At 39.7% G+C, this 19,125-nt stretch overlaps 1 protein-coding gene across 7 annotated transcripts in view; it reads right to left on the reverse strand.

Moving 5' to 3' along the window:
* The window catches only part of ZNF385D (zinc finger protein 385D), a 1,082,242-nt gene that overhangs the window by 274,057 nt on the left and 789,060 nt on the right, over window positions 1-19,125 (reverse strand). For all 7 annotated transcript variants that reach the window (XM_051858856.3, XM_008266055.5, XM_008266056.5 and 4 more), the window contains one exon: window positions 12,183-12,325. In XM_051858856.3, the coding sequence (XP_051714816.2) occupies window positions 12,183-12,325 (143 nt within the window). The remainder of the gene's footprint in view (window positions 1-12,182; window positions 12,326-19,125) is intronic.

A 19,125-nucleotide genomic window follows, 5' to 3' on the forward strand; every position in this document is an offset into this window, starting at 1 on the left:
ATTCTTTAATCTGTACATAGCTGTGAAAATAGATGTTCTTGCCAATTTTGGCCACAGAATGGAAAGTAGGGTCTCTTAACACTTAAAGGGCAAAGAATGCACCTAGGCGAGGTAGTGGGGAATTTTATTAAGGTTTCAATATCAGAAACACTGAGTTCATAGTCATCCTCAATGTCTGCATTTACTGCAGCACTTTCAATCTTTAACATCTTTATCTACTGGAATGAGGTTATTACAATTATTATAGTTCCACATATGACAACATGCAGATTAGGGATTTTGTTTTAGGACATGGATAAAATATTAAACATAGAACTCAAATCTTTCAGGCTGTAAGTTTTGTGTAGTTTGCTTTTATGTGTGTCCTCTATGACAGACTGGTCTTGAGTATTAAAAAACCTAAACAGTTACTTGGATAGGACCGCATTTTTGCATTTGTTACCACTGAAAGTAATTTATTCCCCTGATAACAACTGCCCCTCTCCTTTTACAATGTAAAATCTTGTGTGGGTGGCAGAACATACAGTGCTCTGGTGCCCCAGATAGCCAATCATAGCCAGAATCATGCTCAGGAAATACAGTGAAGTCTTCTGGGGGATTCCAGATTATTTAGTTAATTAGTTATTATAGATTATCAAGATTCTAGAAGCCATAAACATTTGTAAACAAGATCATCTAGCTATGTTACAAACTAAAGTGCACTGGGCTTGGATCAACTAGCTTCAAATGTAGTCACGACTCAGTGATTCCCTACTGGAATCATTTAGGGCAAACGATTTGATGTCTCAGAATTCACATTCCTTGCCTGTATCACTCTGATAATACTTACAATTTTCTATGAAATAATGGGTGCAAAAGTACATTAGTTATAGTCTTTATTATCTAATTACTGAGCAACTTTTCTTAATAAAAAAGGAATATCTCTGTATTATCTTCTTCCTTAGCTCAAGGACCCAAAATGGCTTCAATACAGAGCTTCCTTAGAGTGTAAGTGACTTGTAATATAGTCTCTCACACAGAAGTAGACATATTTACTATCACTGGAGATGGTCTGGAAGAAAGCTGGATTACCAGTTGTCAGAAACACTGTAGAAGAGATTCCAGCAAGTGTTTGAAGGTAGATCAGATGACTTTAAAATTCTTCTTCTTGCAAAGGTTGTCATAACAACATGACAAACTGGGTGAGTTACAGAGTAGAAATTTATTGTCTCATAATTCTGGAGGCTAGAAGTCCAAATTCAAGTTGTCCACGAGGTTGGTTCTTCCTGAGGGCTGTGAGGGAAGACAGTTCAACGTCTCTCTCCTGGGCCTGCAGAGGGATTCTCCCCTATGTTTCTGTCTCTTCATGTCACCAGTCGTAACGGACCAAGGCCCATCCTAACAACCTCATCTTAAGTAAAGACATCTTCAATTAGCCTATTTCCAAATAAGGTCACTTTCTAATTCCCTGGGATGTAGGGCTTCAATATATCAATGTTTGAAAGATAACAATTCAACTCCTAACACTAAGATTCAATGATTAGCATTAGTAAAAGTAATAGAAGTAATAGAAGTCAAGAATCTCAGTGTTTTCTTACCTTTGTCACTTGATAACCCTTAATTTGGAACTCACTTAATCATTCTAGGTTTATCTGTAAAAATAATGGACTCTTAAAAGTTCCTATCATTTATGAAATGTCTATATCAAAGTGTGGATCAGAGATCTCCAAAATGGTTATTAGAATTACTAAATGAGTATGAGCTTAGCTAAGTTTTTATTCAGATTTCCTTATTTGGCCAAAATCACAATTAGTAAGAAAGTTATAGTAGGAAATAGATCAAATATATCCTTTGCAAAGTCTCTTCTCTTTATGATTAGATCATATAAACAAACATACATGCACACACATATTTATAAAATGTTTATGATGCTTCCATCTTGGGTGAGAATAATAAATAACATATTTACATATCAAAATACCTTTGGGCACATGGATAGAAGCAATTTATCACATTGGTTGCCATTTGAGATATGAGAATCAGTGGTAGGGGGAGTAGAGTAAGGACAGTTGGTTTCATCAGATTTTGAACCACAGGAAAATGTGTTATCTATGCAAACAGTAAACAAGTCACTAAAAAGAATAATATTCACTTCTTGTACATTTGTTTAGCTTATTTTCATGCCTGGAAAGTATATATTTAACTCATTTAGCCTTTGCGGTCATTATAATGAGTTGGCTTGACTTTTGCAAACGTTTGGTTTCACGGGAAGCTGCAGGGCTCAGAAAACATGCTTAGATATTTGTTTCAGTGAGGAACATACAATGGCAGAAGACTTCATAAGCAGATGGTTCTGAAGAGGATTCTGTTACACAAATGTGACACAGTTAATGCACAGACACTAAAGAGCAATCTGCTACATCCGTCTTGAAAGGAGAAGGAACTGAGCATCAATACCATATTGACTGTGGCAGATTCACCTGAAAAGTTCCCACCCTCCATCAGTTGTGACAGGTTTCTTTTCCTATCCATAATTTCCGCCTTACTGCCTGCCTATTACAGTGAAAGAAGCAATTGCCAAAAAAACTTGGTAAGAGCAGTTATTAATGTGTATACTGAATTTAATTAATATCTCTTTAAACAAAACAAATGGAAGTGTACTTAACCACTATTTCTAGAACTCTAATCACTGGCTGACAGATGAAGGCATCTTCATAACTAGAGCAAGTAACAAAAAAAAGAGACACAGAGAAAAGTAATGTTCGGGGCCAGCACTGTGGCACAGCAGGTTAATGCCCTGGCCTGAAGCACTGGCATCCCATATGGGTGCCGGTTTGAAACCAGCTGCTCCTCTTCTAATACAGCTCTCTGCTATGGCCTGGGAAAAGAGTAGAAGATGGCCCAAGTTTTAGGCCCCTGCACCCATGTGGGAGACCTGGAAGAAGATCCTGGCCCCTGGCTTTGGATTGGTACTCCGGCCGTTGCGGACAACTGGGGAGTGAACTATCGGATTGAAGACCTGTCTCTCTCTGCCTCTCCTTCTCTCTGTGTAATTCTGACTTTCAAATAAATAAATAAATCTTAAAAAAAAAAAAAAGAAAAGTGATATGATGTGATATTCAAGAATAATTCCTTAAGGAAAGGAGACAAAGCATGCAAATAAATACAATGGGATAAGTTGAGTATTTCTTATCTGAAATGCCTAGGATTAAAAATATTTCAGAGTTGGGGTATTTTTGGATTTTGGAATATTTGCATATATACATAAAGAAACTTCTTTGGAATGGGAATCAAAATCTAAACACAAAATTCATTTATGTCTCATATGCTCTTTTTTAGACTTATTTATTTATTTGAAAGGCAGTTACAGAGAAGCAAAGGCAGAAGAGAGATAGAGAGAGAGAGAAAGAAAGAGAGAGAGAGAGATCTTCCATCTACTGGTTCACTCCCCAGACATCCACGCTGGCCAGAGCTGTGCTGATCTGAATTCAGGAGCCAGGAGCTTCTTCCAGGTCTCCCATGCGAGTGCAGGGGCCCGAGGACTTGGGTCAGCTTCCACTGCTTTCCAAGTCATAGTAGAGAGCTGGATCAGAGATGGAGCAGCCGGGACTTGAACTGGTGCACATATGGGATGCCGGCACTGCGCTGTGGGATGCTACTACACCACAGCACTGGCCCCTGTCTCATATACTCTTATACATATAGCCTGAACATAATTTTATGCAGCATTTTTAGTGCACCTGCATTTTGATTGTGACCAATCACATAAGCAAGGTATAGAATTTTCCACTTGTGTAATCATGGAAGTGCTCACCAGGTTTTAGAATTTGGAGCATTTCGGATTTCAGACTTTTGGATTATCATGATCAGCCCATATTTTCATTCCAAAGAAGTCCAAAAAGATAGGAAACAAAGACTCAGAAAAACATTTATTTATATATATATACACACACACACACACACATACACACTTTGAGTTTTATATTTTTCTCTTTAATACTCTTAGGGCACATTAAAGCTAAAATTTTGGGCAGGTGCTGTGGTGTAATAGGTTAAGCCTCCCTTTGCAGTGCCAGTATCCCATGTGGGCAGCAGTTCAAGTCCCAGTCACTTTGCTTCTGATCAGCTTGCTGTTGGTAGCCTGGGAAAGTAGTGGCCAAAGTGCTTGGGCCCCTGCATCTGCATGGGTGATCTCCAGGAAACTCCTGGTCCCTGGCTCGGATTGGCTCAGTTCCAGTCATTGCAGCCATTTGGGCATGGAAGCAGATGGAAGACCTCTCTTTGTCTCTACTTCTCTTGTCCATGCCTCTATCTCTCAAATAAATAAATTTTTGGAAAAAAAAAAGTGCTAAAGTTTTAGAATAACACATATATGTTAAGCCCGCTTATTGCTGTCCTTTTAGAGTAGCAAAATGCCTCACCAATATTTTAACATTATAACAACCTTCTGGATTCAACTGAATATTACAAAGGACTGCTTTTAGAGTCTATTACAGAGGCGATCACTGTGATTTTATATTATGATCCTTTAAATAAGAGTGAACAAATACACATGAGCCAATATAACATGATGGTTAGAAATTAAGGGGATGATTTGATGCTATGCTTGCTTATGCTTCTTAACAATTACTTAAATTAGTAATTTTGGTTAGATGAATGTGATCTAATATCAGTACAAGAAAATTCAAGGGCTCATTTTTTTTATTTATTTGACAGAGTTAGATAGCGAGAGAGAGAGACAGAGAGAAAGGTCTTCCTTCTGTTGGTTCACCCCCCAAATGGCCACCATGGCCAGGGCTATGCCAATCTGAAGCCAGGAGCCAGGTACTTCTTCCTGGTCTCTGACACGGGTGTAGGGTCCCAAGCACTTGGGCCATCCTCCACTACCTTCCCGGGCCACAGCAGAGAGCTGGACTGGAAGAGGAGCAACCAGGACTAGAACCTGGTGCCCATATGGGATGCTGGCGCCACAGGTGGAGGATTAACCAAGTGAGCCACGGGGCTGGCCCCTGAGGGCTCATATTTTTTTTTTTCTTACTGTGGCATTTTTATCTGTTATGTTTCTAATGGTATGACTGTTATGACTATTTCTTTTAATTGCCTCTCATGAGTTTTTGCTGTTACCTCTCTATCCATCCATCTATTTCATTCATTCAAGAAAGGCATCATGAATCATTGCTATGTTCTAGATGCTGTACAAGGATGCCGTAACAAAGCAGACACATGTGAACTTGATGTCAGATCCCAAATCAAAATTCAACCTTCACCATATTGCTTTCCTTGGCCTGGCCACTTCCAAGTGCTCTCTCTCCTTCCCTTAAACTCAAGAATACTTACTTCCAAAGAACTTTATTCAAGCCCTTAATTACAGTTCATTATAGAATGCTGTAACTACTTTACCCCCATGCTTTTAACAAATGAAGAAAGCTCTATAGAGAGGGTTCCTGCTTGCATGTTGTTTACTACTGTTTAATCTAGTGTTTTAACATCCAGATACTTCACCAGTACCTGAGAGAAGATAGGACAATCAACTGTATCACTTCCACAGGTGTAACAATCATTGCTCCTTCTGGTTTTCTTCCTCTTGCTTCTCTTTTCTTCTTCTATTATTACTATTATTATTATTATTGTTTTATTATTGTTGTTGCTATTGGAATTCTATTGTCTGCTATAAGCAGACATACAGTTGGTGCCTCATATATGGTAAGTAACACATTTATTACCTTTGCTCTCTCATTACACTTTTGATTGTATTTTCTAGTATTCTGCCTACAGCAGATACTTTGGGATGGAGTCACATTCAGCAGACACATTTTCTTCAATATATGGAATTATTTACTAAGACTCAAAAAGTCTTGTGCAGTGAAGAAATCATTGAATAAATAAATGAATGAAAAACACATTCATCTATTTTTCTCAACAATACATTTGAGATCATGGCATACTTATAAAAGCTTAGAAAATCACCAAGGAAATTTTTAGCCTTGACCTAGTTGGAATGCAAGTCATAATGCCAGATATGTGGCATACGGTAAGCATTAGTAAGTGGCAGCCATAACTAAAGTAATGGTCACCTTACAAGTGTGGCTCATACTGTTTCTGAGAAGGAGAGCACAACCACACAGGATCATGCCTGAGGTACACACAGCTGCACTTACAGCTACTTCCAACTTCCCCCTTTGTCTTCTCTAAAGAACCACCACACAAACACCAGAAAGTAACTTCCATAAATGTAAGAATTTGGTTTGTTAGTTTTACTACAGAATTCTAAGGGCCTAGTTCATCCTGCATCCTCAATAAATACTTGTTTAATAAATGAAGAAAGCTGGGAGTTTGGATTGGAGGAAGGTGGTGGGCAGGAAGAAGCATCATGTACCCAAATCTGTATATATTAAATGCATGAAGTTGTATTCCTAAACAAAGTAAATAAAAATAAAAATAAATAAATGAAGAAACGTTCTCTAGGAGTATAACAATCGTTCAATTTATTTCATCTTTCTCCTAGTTTCCCCCACTTCCATATACATTTATAAAAAAATCTCAGGTCCAGAACTGACTCAGGGTCCACATTTTCACAGGATCCCCTGTGATTCAAATGAGAAGCACTGATATAAATAACAAAAACTTCCACTTCCCTACTCCTAACATGATTTAAAAAAATTGTCGTTCAGAACCCAAACTACTATGAGTTCTAGTTTCTAGCACTTTGTGCTTTTGAGAAATAGAATACAGAAACAAATAGAGTGAGTCAGGTGCTAGGATTTGAAGTCCCTCTCTGTCAGTATCTCTCTCTCATCTATCTATCTATCTATCCATGATCCATCCATCCATCTCTATATATCATCTATCTACCTTGTCTCTTCTTTCTTAGTTTCTCTTTCTCACCCTCTCTCTCTCTCTCTCTCCATCTCTGTCTTCTGTTTTTTTCTCTTAGTCTCTTTCTCTGTCTACCTATGTCCTCTCTTCCCTTCTGTCCCCTTAAGTCTCCCCTCCCTTCTCCCTTAGTTCCTTCTCCCTAATGAAATGATACTATACAGAAAAACAGCACATAGTCAAGTTTTCTATGCTAATTTACTTTCTTAATGTTGATGAACTCCTAGCCAGATTTAACTACATCAAAGAAGTCACCCTCTTTTATTTCGCCTCTTTTCTGCCTCTTTGCCCCCGGTGTGACCTCTTCACTCTTCCTCTGTCTCCTGGAAAGGAGGAGTTAAAACTCACTGCGTATCTGGCATATGCAGACTCATTAGTTCAGTTTACTTCATCTAATGCTTGAGCCAACAGGAAACACAGCCACAGGGAGAGGGACCTGGAACCAGAGTCAGTCTCCATAGCTGCTCTCTCTCCTATGTTGTACCTTTTCGATGACATTTTGAAGGTATCCTGTCATAATTGTGGGTCAGAGGACAAAAGATCAAAAGGGAAGCTTTGGGATCCTGGGAGAAAACTATCAAGGGATACAGCCATTTATTAGTGATCAGCTCACTTTATAAACAACATCCCAAGATCTTGCCCAAACCCCTTCTCAGCTTCAATTGCCAACATTTAAAATCCAGCTATATCTCTACTAATGAACCTAAGGGAGGTTTAATTATTCTCACTTAATGACACGGGACACAGAGGCTCCAGTGGATTTATCCTTCCGCCCCTGGATGCAGACAATTCAGGGTTTTCCATCCTGCCAGAGTGAGGTCTCCTGTGGATAGCTCTGCGCAGCATCCTCCCCCCACCCCCACAGGCACAGGCAGCCCCCAGGAGTTTGTAGCCAAGTATTCCTGCCAGCAGGTGCAGGCTTATCAGATTCCACTAAAGAGAGGCATCTCATGGGATTTGGATGAAAGCAACTATGATTGCTGGGTGCCCTGGGACTCTGCAACTGCCTGACTCCACGACAATAAGCAGAAACACTGAGAGACAGCATCAGCCTTCTCGGATCTTCACATTCGTCCAGCACTCCAAGGCTGTGTAAGCATTTAAGTCCTTATATTAAATTCTTTTCCGCTTGAATTTCAAGAATAGTTTCTATTTTCTCACAAACCCTCATTTAAAATACCTAACAGCAGTGCACTGCTGTCACTAAGCTTTTGTTCTATCCTATACATTTTTCTCTAGAAAAACACTCACACAACCATAAATATTTCTTTGTCAACTTCTCCTTTACAAACTGATTTTCATGGCAAGGGTCACAGCATAATTTTTTCCCCAGAAACCTTTTATTTAAGGAATACAGGGGCTGGGACTGTGGTGCAGTGGGTTAAGGCCCCAGCCTGCAGTGCTGGCATCCCACGTGGGCGCTGGTTTGAATCCTGGCTGTTCCTCTTCCAATCTGGCTCTCTGCTGTGGCCTGGGAAAGCTGTGGAAGATGGCCCAACTCCTTGGGCTCCTGCACCTGTGTGGGAGACCAGGAAAAATCTGGCTCCTGGTTTTGGATCAGCTCAGCTCAGCTCTGGCCATTGTGGTCATTTGGGGAGTGAGCCAGCAGACCTCTCTCTCTCTCTCTCTCTGGCTCTACCTCTCTCTGTAACTCATAAAATAAATCTTTAAAAAAAGGAATACAAACTTCATGCATTTCATAAGTACAACTTTAGGAACATAGTGATTCTTCCCACCATACCCACCCTCTTACCTACATTCATACCCCTCTTCCTCCTCCATCTCCTGTTCTCATCCTTATTTATTACTAAGATCTATTTTCAACTAACTATACACATATGATTAATTCTATACTAAGTCAAGAGTTCAACAAATGGTATGAAAAAAAAAAAAAAAACACAACTTTTCCTCAATAGTCCTCACAAGGGCTGTTCAAAATCATTGCATCTCAAAGTGTCAATTTCACTTCTATAGATAATCTTTTTTTAAATCTCTATTTCTGGCTCACAGTAAATGCTTAATAAATAGCCACGGACTGAATGGATATGCTCATGCTACTTCCTAATATTTCTTCTCTCAACATTGCCTGTCTACAATAAGAACTGGTTCCTTTCAAGAAATGCAGATCCAGAATGAAGTCACAGGGGATCAGAGTGGCTTTAAGCACTGAAACTGTGCTGTCTTCAGAGACTGAAGGCAGTATTGGGGGGGGGGGTGTTTTGGGGGAAGGGTAGTGAAGAATTCAAGGAAATCTTTCTTTCATGTGAGCTACTAGAGCTTCCAGGGATGGCACACTTCTGGGTCAAGGAGACAGCTGCTCTTGTGACTCCTTAAAAGTTGTCCGTGAGGACATCCAAGGATCTGATAGCTTCACTAATTGTCCTTTTCTGTATCCAGATCCAAGCCAGGGTCCTACATCTATCTACTTTCCCAACTAAATGTACTTACTTTTGTAGACTCTTCATTATTCCTCCTGACTCACTCCCAAACCCAGTGGGTTATGCTCTTGTGGAAGGATCATAATCAGATAGCCACTTACATTTTTATATATTTTAACTTACAGACATGTTTTAACAGTTTCCTTCATACTTCTACCCCAAAGAGATGGGCAGTTCCATCCGTATACCCTCAGGGGAACAATGTAGCAGGGAGATAATCCTTGGTCATCATGAACTTTGTTTCCCAAAGCTCAAATGGGTGAGAGCCATGGGGTGAGAGAGTACTTCATTGCTTTCTTGGCCCAGAAGTAAATTCTCTGCAGTGGATCTTGGCAAGAGGGGCTATTGGCACCCTTGCAAAATTTGTGTGTCCTAAGCATGGCATAAAAATTCGGAACCTAGTGGGTGCTGACCACACTGTGATTTCCCAGATGGATACATAACTTCATGACAAAAGGAAGTCTACCACTCAAATCTGGACACTCTGTTAGAATCAGCACAAATTGAAACAAAATTAGTTGGATTTCCCTCCACCAGAAATAAAGTCAATTCATAATGATAAGTGTTACATCTCAAATGCCCTGACTTGTGTGGATTCAAGTTCGCAGACGCTATCAAATCGAGAACATGGGCTTTTACTTGGAGAGATGCTTTGTGCTGTAATTCTGAATCTGATGTCACCTGCTTCTGGGTTGTCAAAGAGCTCTCCTTAGCTGGAAGGAAGAGTGGCTCCATCCTTGGCTGGCTGCGGTATGCCAGCTCTGGAAGGGAACGACCATGGAATATGCAGTAAATGTAGCAGCAATGGGCTCCGGGTTCAAGCAGAACAAATATCAACACAGCCAAAATCCATGACAGGAGAAAAATAATCAAGCTAAGTTTTTGCAATCACCTTGTCAATGAACTGCACATTCAAAATCAGAAGGATTTACAAGCTACTTAAAAATATGATGCCTGTCACTTAAATAGTGCTTGTTATATTCTGAACTACATTCTAAATGATTCAAGTCACATGATCACTACTGCACGCTCACACAGGATGTTATTTTATTTGTCCTATTGCACAGGTGAAATATATTATTAGCCCCACTTCATGGGGGTATGTGGGAATTATGGGACCTACCTAAGGGCATATGGAAAGTAAGAGGCAGTCCTGGGGTTTGAACTTGTCACTCCAGCTACAGAGCTCAGCTTGACCACCACACAAAGCTGCCCTTGCCCACACGAGAAAGCTCAAATCTTTGAGTGGCATAATTCCCCAAAGAAAAAGACTATCAGGTTCATTCTGTCTCTTTTGAAAGGAGGTAACAGCAGCTAAGAAGGTAAAGAGATTCACTCAGTGTCACACAGCTCAGCCGATCACTCATCATTGTTTTATGACAAACAATAGTCACTGTCAATCAAATTCATCATTCTGCTTTTAATGTTTCCCAAATGGGAAATCAAAAGGTTTAAACCTATCCTTTTACAACCTTCAAGGAATCTTACCCAAACTGTTCTAAAGCTGACATGGTCCTGACTGACAGGATGCCAAGCAGTAGCCAAGGCCAGGGAAGCTCCTTGCTGGATCATCTCCTGGAGCCAGGAAGCCACGGAACAGAAGAGCAGCAAGGAGAGCAGGGGGTGGACCCCTGAGGACTGTAATGTAGTCATTTCAGATACGAGGCCTGGATGCCCAGCAAATTTTTCTCTACTTTGATTGAAGTATCTAGGATTAGAATTCTATATTTTATAAATGTATCTTTATGCTGCCCTATTCATGTTCCAAAAACTTCAACACAAGGTTCTTAGGGAAAAGTTCTTATCTTCTAAAAAGCAAAATGACCTTATTTGAACCCCCCTTACCTTTTAGCAATGACTAGCACAAAAATTGTCCTGTGTCACTGGCATACCTAAAGTCCCTAAGATGAAAGACTGTTAAAGAAATAATCTGAAAGAGAATGAATTAATTGTGAGAAGAATTATTTTTTTAAATCTGCCATGGAAGCAAGATGTTGCCATAAGCAGTCTATATTATTTATATCACTGGGCATCCAATGACCTCTCATCTTAAATCTCTTTGTTTTGTATCTGTTGACATTTCCTGTCATTGATATGCTCAGACCTGCATTACAGCACCTGCTGAAAGCTTAATCAGGTGATATTCCAAAAATGTCACTTACTCATTTATAATCTTTTCAATCCTTATTTCAATTTCTATCCTAAGAATACACTCAGTGTTTTCACAAAAGAAGATGGTGATGAATATGGATCTGCCAATGTAAAAAACATCTTAAAAAGTGAAACTAGAGGCAAGAAAGCAATTAAAATTGTGCTGAGGAAGTTGTTGACAAAGTCCAAAGAAACAAAATCATTTAAGAAACACTTAACTTGAGTAACTATAGTAGGACATGAAAGAAAAAATTAAGACTCTCCCTTCTAGAGTTGTGTGTTGTTTTAAGGAGAAAAAAAAATAGAATTGAAAAATAACTATGATCATTCTGAATATTATTTATTAAATTAGAAAAGAAGTAACAGATTTGATTAAAGTACAAGACTCAGAAGAAACATACATTAATTTCTTAGATGTCTGACTTTTAGTGTTCTCTCTAACAAATACGGTGAGCTCAATGTGTATGTATTCCAACAAAATAGCAAAAGACCCTCACGGGGAGACATCAACTCATGATCAACTTCATTGGATTGAATCCCTCTTCACATTCCCTTGAGAAGGCTGGCTTTGAGGGCTTTACATAACCCAACAGAACAGACAACAAGTTTTACCATGGTTTTTAGACAACCCATAGAATAAGCACACCAGCAAAACAGAGACAGTAACCAAGTTACCACTAGCCTCGAAGGTTTTCTAGAACCCACCACAGTGGCAGATGCAAACTTGGCTGTTGTACTTACCGCATTGAAGTTGGGGAAGAGGTTGACTGCGGCCGCAGTGTCAAGAGGAAAGGGAAGAAATGGTTTAATATCCAGCGATGGTTGCAAAGGAGGGGCTGGTGGACGAACCAGGGCTGGGAGAGCAGGACTCTGGCACGTACCACCTGTGGAGACGAGAGCAAAGCGGGCAATCAAGGACACCAGGCATGGAAAAACCACCAAGGTCTCTTCTGAGACAAAAAGCACAGCTTTGTAGGTTACTGGAAAAAACAAGACATGGAGTCAATTGACTTCCACTGGGTGCTGGCCAGTAAGCAGATTTGCCATCAGGCACAGGGAGTTAGTTGAGCTGTTCTCTTTTCCTTGGATTTTAACTATCTGGTTCTAAGTAGCAGCCAACACTTCAAACTCATTGTTTTGCTGCCTAGAGCTCCGGATTGGGTCAGCAATAACCTGTAACAAAGGTCTCTTGGAAAACCCCCAATGCTGATCACCCATCCCTCCTTGAAAACTAACCTGCTCCAACTTACACATCAAATCTGAGTGATTATTTTACAGAACTGCTCTTTTCCATCACATCCCAAACTCTGGCAGCAAGATGACATGAACTTGGCACAGAAAAGAAACTTAACCACAAACACAGGCAGCCACACCTTACTGCCCTGCTCACTGGAGTATTAAAACCAGCAAACCCAGTGCTACAATCTGGACAATCTCTGGGATGTTCAGCAGCACCCCCAAAGCTCTGACAATTCAATGACTACCTGGCTCCACCTGGCCATGAGAAGGTGGGATAGAGGGCCACCAATGAAGAGGCAAAGGGAACATTATGCCCACAAAGACACCCCTATGTATATCCGTAGGTGGCCAGCTGTTTGCAAGGGAGCAGCTCCCTGGGATAGGACTCCACCACACAGAAGCTGGAGGGCCGGAGCTCATCCTCAGTGTTCAGTTTCCAAAATTTTGGTAATATTCCAAAACATCAATTTGCTGTTAATTAAAGGCTGTCTGAATCCTAGGAAACTGTTAAAATATGCCAGCATTCTTCTAATCTGAGAGACAAGCAACAGACTGTATAAACCTGCTGGTGAGAATCCAAGAAGCCTTAGGAAAACAAAATGTAGTGAGATTTTTCCTTTCTCACAGAAAGGCATTCAGGAAAATAGCATGGAGAAGACAGGTTCCTGTCTGTGCCATGTACGTGCCTGCCACTGGCTTTAAAAATAGCAGAGTAAGGCCCACAGGAATTACCTTAACAGACATCAAAACCCACTCTCGATAACTACACAAAGATCATCACCCTGCCCTCAGTCCTTTCCCCAGGCCCAGCAAATATTTGGAAAATGGTTTCTCAGTAAAAGATCCAGTCCTATTGGGCTAGAGGATCTGCTAACAAGGTGGATAACTTAATACCTATAACAGAAGCCATCAGCACAGGATTTAATTAACCATACACAAGAACCGTCAGCCCTCCTACTTGCAGGTATAAAATCAGCTGGAGTCAAATGGACAAGAACAGTATTTTCCCCAGTGTTTTAGCTTCCCTCTTGAAATATTCCTTAACAACCGCAAGGCCAGTAACAGTAGTTCGAATCAACAAAACAATTTTTATGAAAGTAGTACAAACCAGGGAATCAGGGCAGATGTGAAAACAAAGAGAGATAAAAGCAAAATACAGCAAGTCTGTATTCACTGGGACATGCTATAAACATATTTTATTGCCTACCTGGTGGTGTATTGAGTGTGGAGGTGTAACCTTTTCTAGAGGGCATTCATAAAACTTTGGTGATAGACTCATCCTGAGTTTAGTATTGGTAAAAGGTTCTCTTTTAATAAAAAGTTTGAAGAACCAAAATAAATTTTTGTTGGTACCTCTTTAAAAAATTCAGTAGTAAAATAAGTTTCGGTTGAAATCAATGGTGTTTTCTAACATGTATGCAAATAGTGAGCATCAATAAATTTAAACTGTTTCCATCCATATTCTGTCATTATTTGCAAAGAATATTCATAAACATGCATCATTTTGTTTGACTTTAAGACTTCAGAAATTAGGTAAGGGCTAACATAATATTATATCAAGAAAAAATATGTGTTTGTAAGTGTTTTAGTTGTTTATGTTGCATTCAAAGAAACATCCCATACTCAAAATAGTAAGAATGCAATTTAGCAGAGATATATTCTATTATTGTAATTTTGGCCCTTCTTTAGTTCAAGATATCCAAATAAGTTAATGAACAGCTCAAGAGGTTGGCATTGAGTCGAGAGGACTAAGCCTCTTGCAACCCCATCACATATCAGAGTACTTGCTGCTCCACCTCCAATCTAACTTCCCACTAATGTGCTTGAAAAGGAAGCAGAAGATGGCGCAAGTACTTGGGTCCCTGCCATCCATAGGAGACCAGGATGGAATTTGAGGCTCCTGGCTTCAGCCTGGCCCAAGTCTAGCTACTGCTTGCTTGCTCTCTCTCTCTCTCTCTGCCTTTCAAAATAAAGTATTAAAAATAAATGTTTTAAAAAATAGAATAGGTTGGGCTTATTTTTATGTAGCATGTTGAGAAGAACAAAGAATAAAAGTACATTAATGTAATTACCAGTTCATTTTAATTCTTCTCTTTCCTACTACAGGGTGTGTATTTCAATCATATTTAGATTTTAAGCCCTCAGTATTATAAATGGAGTTTTCTTCATAGGAGATTAAAAAACATCAATGGAGAATCACAAAACTTTGGAAAGTTGGGGGAAATTCGTAAGCTCTTCTCTTCCCACTTGTTTGAAGAAGAATCTTCAAGACCATAGGAGGGCAGAGGACATGTAAGTGCACATTCGGTGCCTGTTTGCCATGCAAATACAGGTGTGGTAGATGCTGGGGGGTTCTTTCCAGAGACCTCTCACAACTGAGGCAGTCATTGTTCCAGTTTCTTGGGATTCTGGAAGCAATTGGCCTTTCCTTGAGACCCTCTTCATAAATTTCCCTGGGCCAAGGGGGGCCACCTCACCTAAGGCGACTCTCTAGTGGAGGGGTGAGCAGCCCCAGTGCAACCAGGGATTAATGCAGGAGTTTAAAGGCTTGGCCCCTTTGCCTCAAGAAAACTCTGCTCTGTGTCATCTCTAAAGTTCCTCATAGGAACTAGACCACACTGAGGTCCTGCTTCTGACTGCATCTCAGTCTGGCTCCTTCCTCTTTGGAATCCTGTGTTCCTGCTGCTCATGGGTGATGTCCCAAAGAGCCCTTCCCCCAACAACTCTCAGAATGCACTTCCAAAAGAACAACTGATCTCTTAAAAATTATTTCTAACATTTCTGCTTTTAAAACCCTTTAAATTTTTAATCCTGAAACATTTTCCTTGATCCAAACTATACTTGCTCAGCAACAAAAATATTATTTGCGAATAGTGTAAAATCAAAAATGCAAAGTGTGATATGATTCACCTGCAGAGCAGATTCAAAAATGCTCCTGAAGCGAGTTATTTTATCCCTTCTTTTTCAAGTACAAACTATTGTACTGGAGATACGAATATGTATGTTTATCATTATTTTCCTTTAAAATTGCCTTGATAATAACAAACATGAAAATATGTAATTCATTTTTAGACATTTATAAGGGGGGATTTTTTTTGTTAGTGTTTGCCAGTAGTGTTTTTCTGGTTGGAATGTCAAGCTTCTGGAGAATTAATATTGTGAATTAGGAGGGCATTGTAAAGCCCCCATGGAGTGCAGGCTGAATGTGTAAATTCATGTTATCTGTCCTGAAACTTTTTTTTTTTTGACAGGCAGAGTGGACAGTGAGAGAGAGAGAGACAGAGAGAAAGGTTTCCTTTGCCCTTGGTTCACCCTCCAATGGCCGCGGCGGCCAGCACGCTGCGGCCGGCGCACCGCGCTGATCCGATGGCAGGAGCCAGGTGCTTCTCCTGGTCTCCCATGGGGTGCAGGGCTCAAGGACTTGGGCCATCCTCCACTGCACTCCCTGGCCACAGCAGAGAGCTGGCCTAGAAGAGGGGCAACCGGGACAGAATCCGACGGCCCGACCGGGACTAGAACCCGGTGTGCCGGCGCCGCAAGGTGGAGGATTAGCCTAGTGAGCCGCGGCGCCAGCCCTGTCCTGAAACTTAATATATATCTAGTGTCATATATTTCATTTCCTTGTCATTTTAACTTACACACAGTTATATCAAATTAAATTTTAACATAGTAACCTGATATCAGAATAGGTTTTACCTCTCTGTACCAAATTTGCTACATCTCATTAAAGTCAACAAAGTTAAAAAAAAAAAAAAGCATGGAGTAGAGAATAGTCATGAACACTGAAAGACAAACAAGATGAAGTAAATAGTCAAGGAAAGTTCACAATATCCCTCTCCTTCCCTTGATGATTTTATTTCTGTTGTGAAGTCTCAAGCTATAGAGAAAACATAATAAATATCACTTTGGTGTGTTCACAAGACAGCTGTATATCCACAAAAGTACTAATTTGTGAATTTGAAAAAAATATGGAGTAACCATTCTGAAGTGCTTGTCAGCAGAGACTGAGAAAGTGAAAGTTCACTTGAGGAATTGCATTGTTGAAAAAACAAACTGAAATATGAATTCTAAAATGTTTGACTTAATAACTGACATAGATGGATAGGAATTCTAAACCTGCAGTGATCAGTTGAAGCTTAATGTATTAGAGATAATGTACACAAAGTACCCAGCATATGGCCTGGCCAATTGGCACTCACTAAGTAAGGCATATATTTGTTTTAGCGAACATGATCAGCTGTCCAAGGTCTTCTGAAAGTAGGTGATGGAGATCATTTTAAAGGTAATTTCATATTCTCCTCTTTTATTTACTTTGACTCCAGCAGAAGAATACTCACAACAAGAGTTTACATGGTAACTCAGTATTTTGAAATATTCCTTATGGGTAGGGCAGTTTTCATTCCATCATACAACACTTTTAACCTTAAATTTCTGCCCTTGATCCATTCAGAGTTCATAAAACAACCACAGATACTCAGTCTGACAACTTAACCTTAATCTTACTCATAACTTTCATCTAACCTTATTATACAATTTAATCTTTCATTTTCCAAGATGACTAGTCGAATTTCAAAACGGAGGGTTGTTGCTGTTAAATATTCACTCCAGTGTATCACTTCGGAGTGTAAATAATCAATACTCAAAACTTCATGGAGGGGCTGGTGCTGTGGCACAGCAGGCAAAGCTGCCGCCTGCAGTGCCAGCATCCCATATGAACACCAGTTCGAGTCTTGGCTGCTCTACTTCCGATGCAGCTCTCTGCTATGGCCTGGGAAAGGAGATGGCCAAAGTCCTTGGTCCCCTGATTCCACATGGGAAATCCGGAAGAAGCTCCAAGCTCCTGGCTTTGGATCAGCCCAGCTCCAGCCATTGTGGCCATTTGAGGAGTGAACCAGTGAATGCAAGATCTTTCTGTCTCTCCCTGTCTGTAACTTTTGCCTCTCAAATAAATAAATAAAAAAAATCTTTTTAAAAGACCTTTTTAAAACCTTAAAAGAGAGAGAGAAGGAGAAACAAAGAGATGGCCAGGATGGCTAGGGCTGGGTCAGGCAGAAGCCAGGAGACAGGAGCTTCTTCCAGGTATCCCACATGGGTACAGAGGCCCAAGCACTCAGGCCGTCCTCTGCTGCTTTCCCAGGTGCACTGGAAGGGAGATGGATCAGATGTGTAGTAGCTGGCACTCAAACCAGCACCCATATAAGATGTGGGCATTCAGGTGGCAGATTAATCCACTACATCACAACACGTTTCCCAATTGCATTTTTTCAATAACTTTTTGTAGTTTCCTCGTGTGCGTGCATGTGTGTGCACATATGTGCATACAGATTTCAATCCGCATTTATAGAAAGCAGCTTAAATCTTCAATTCTTCAACATCCTGATGAGGGACATCAAACCTATAGTATCTTTAGTATCTTTTTCCTTTATCATCAGTTTATCTATTTTGAAATGTATATTTATATATACTTAATGAAATATACATGCAATTATCATATGTATACACATATATATTAAGCTTTGATCAAACTACTAAGTTATTCAGAATATTTATTCATAACAGGAACATATCTAGAGCAGTTTATATGTTAACAGAGCTCAAGTAGTTACCAATAAGCAACAAATTTGGAACACATGAAAAATTATTCCTATACATTCCAAATAATTAAATTAGAATTTTTCTTGTCTACTGAAGAGGTGAGGGGCTCACTGTAGAAAATCAGGGGTCTAAGTCATAAAGGGCATTCAAAATTTAGATCTGATACTAAAAATAATAAGTTAAAAAGACATGATGGATTCAGGACATATAAGCAAAACCCAGATTGACTAAACATTGGCGGTGGAGTACTATTGTTATTGGGATTGGCCAGCCTGTGTGGGAAAGAGGGTAAGGAATATAGCTAAACTTTAAAAACCTATTGAATAAAAGGCATAGATTAGCCTGTTATCCACTTAGTTCCTTTAAAATACATTGTTCTGTCAAACATCTATTATAATATCCAACTTACAAATCCAAAAGTCAAGCAAAAATCTTAGCAGGAAGAACCTGAGCAAACTGAACAATTTTCAGTGCACTGATGCAAATCACGTTTGAAATGAAACAGTATCAGTGATAACAAAAGCAAAATGATATAACAAGAACAAACACTTTACATGGTCACTTTTATCAAATTAGGCAAGTCACTTTAGTTCCCTTGCAGCCAGAACATAACATGTTAAAACCAATAGTTTTCTGTGAGCTTTTATTGTTGCTCAGAAAAAAAAAGAAAGAAAAGACAAGCAACAAAGTAGGCACATTCCCAAGATAATAAAGAAATATCCAGCATTTATCTCTGATATTTATCTACCATGGGAACAATTTGGCATTGCCCTCTTTTTGAGGAATTTTGAAAGATACTAATATGTTAAATGTGTTTCAGAAACCCTTGAGTTTACAATGTTTAACATCT

The sequence above is a fragment of the Oryctolagus cuniculus genome, chromosome 4, assembly GCF_051225735.1.
Source record: "Oryctolagus cuniculus isolate XC-2025 breed Fujian yellow rabbit chromosome 4, ASM5122573v1, whole genome shotgun sequence".
NCBI lineage: Eukaryota > Metazoa > Chordata > Mammalia > Lagomorpha > Leporidae > Oryctolagus > Oryctolagus cuniculus.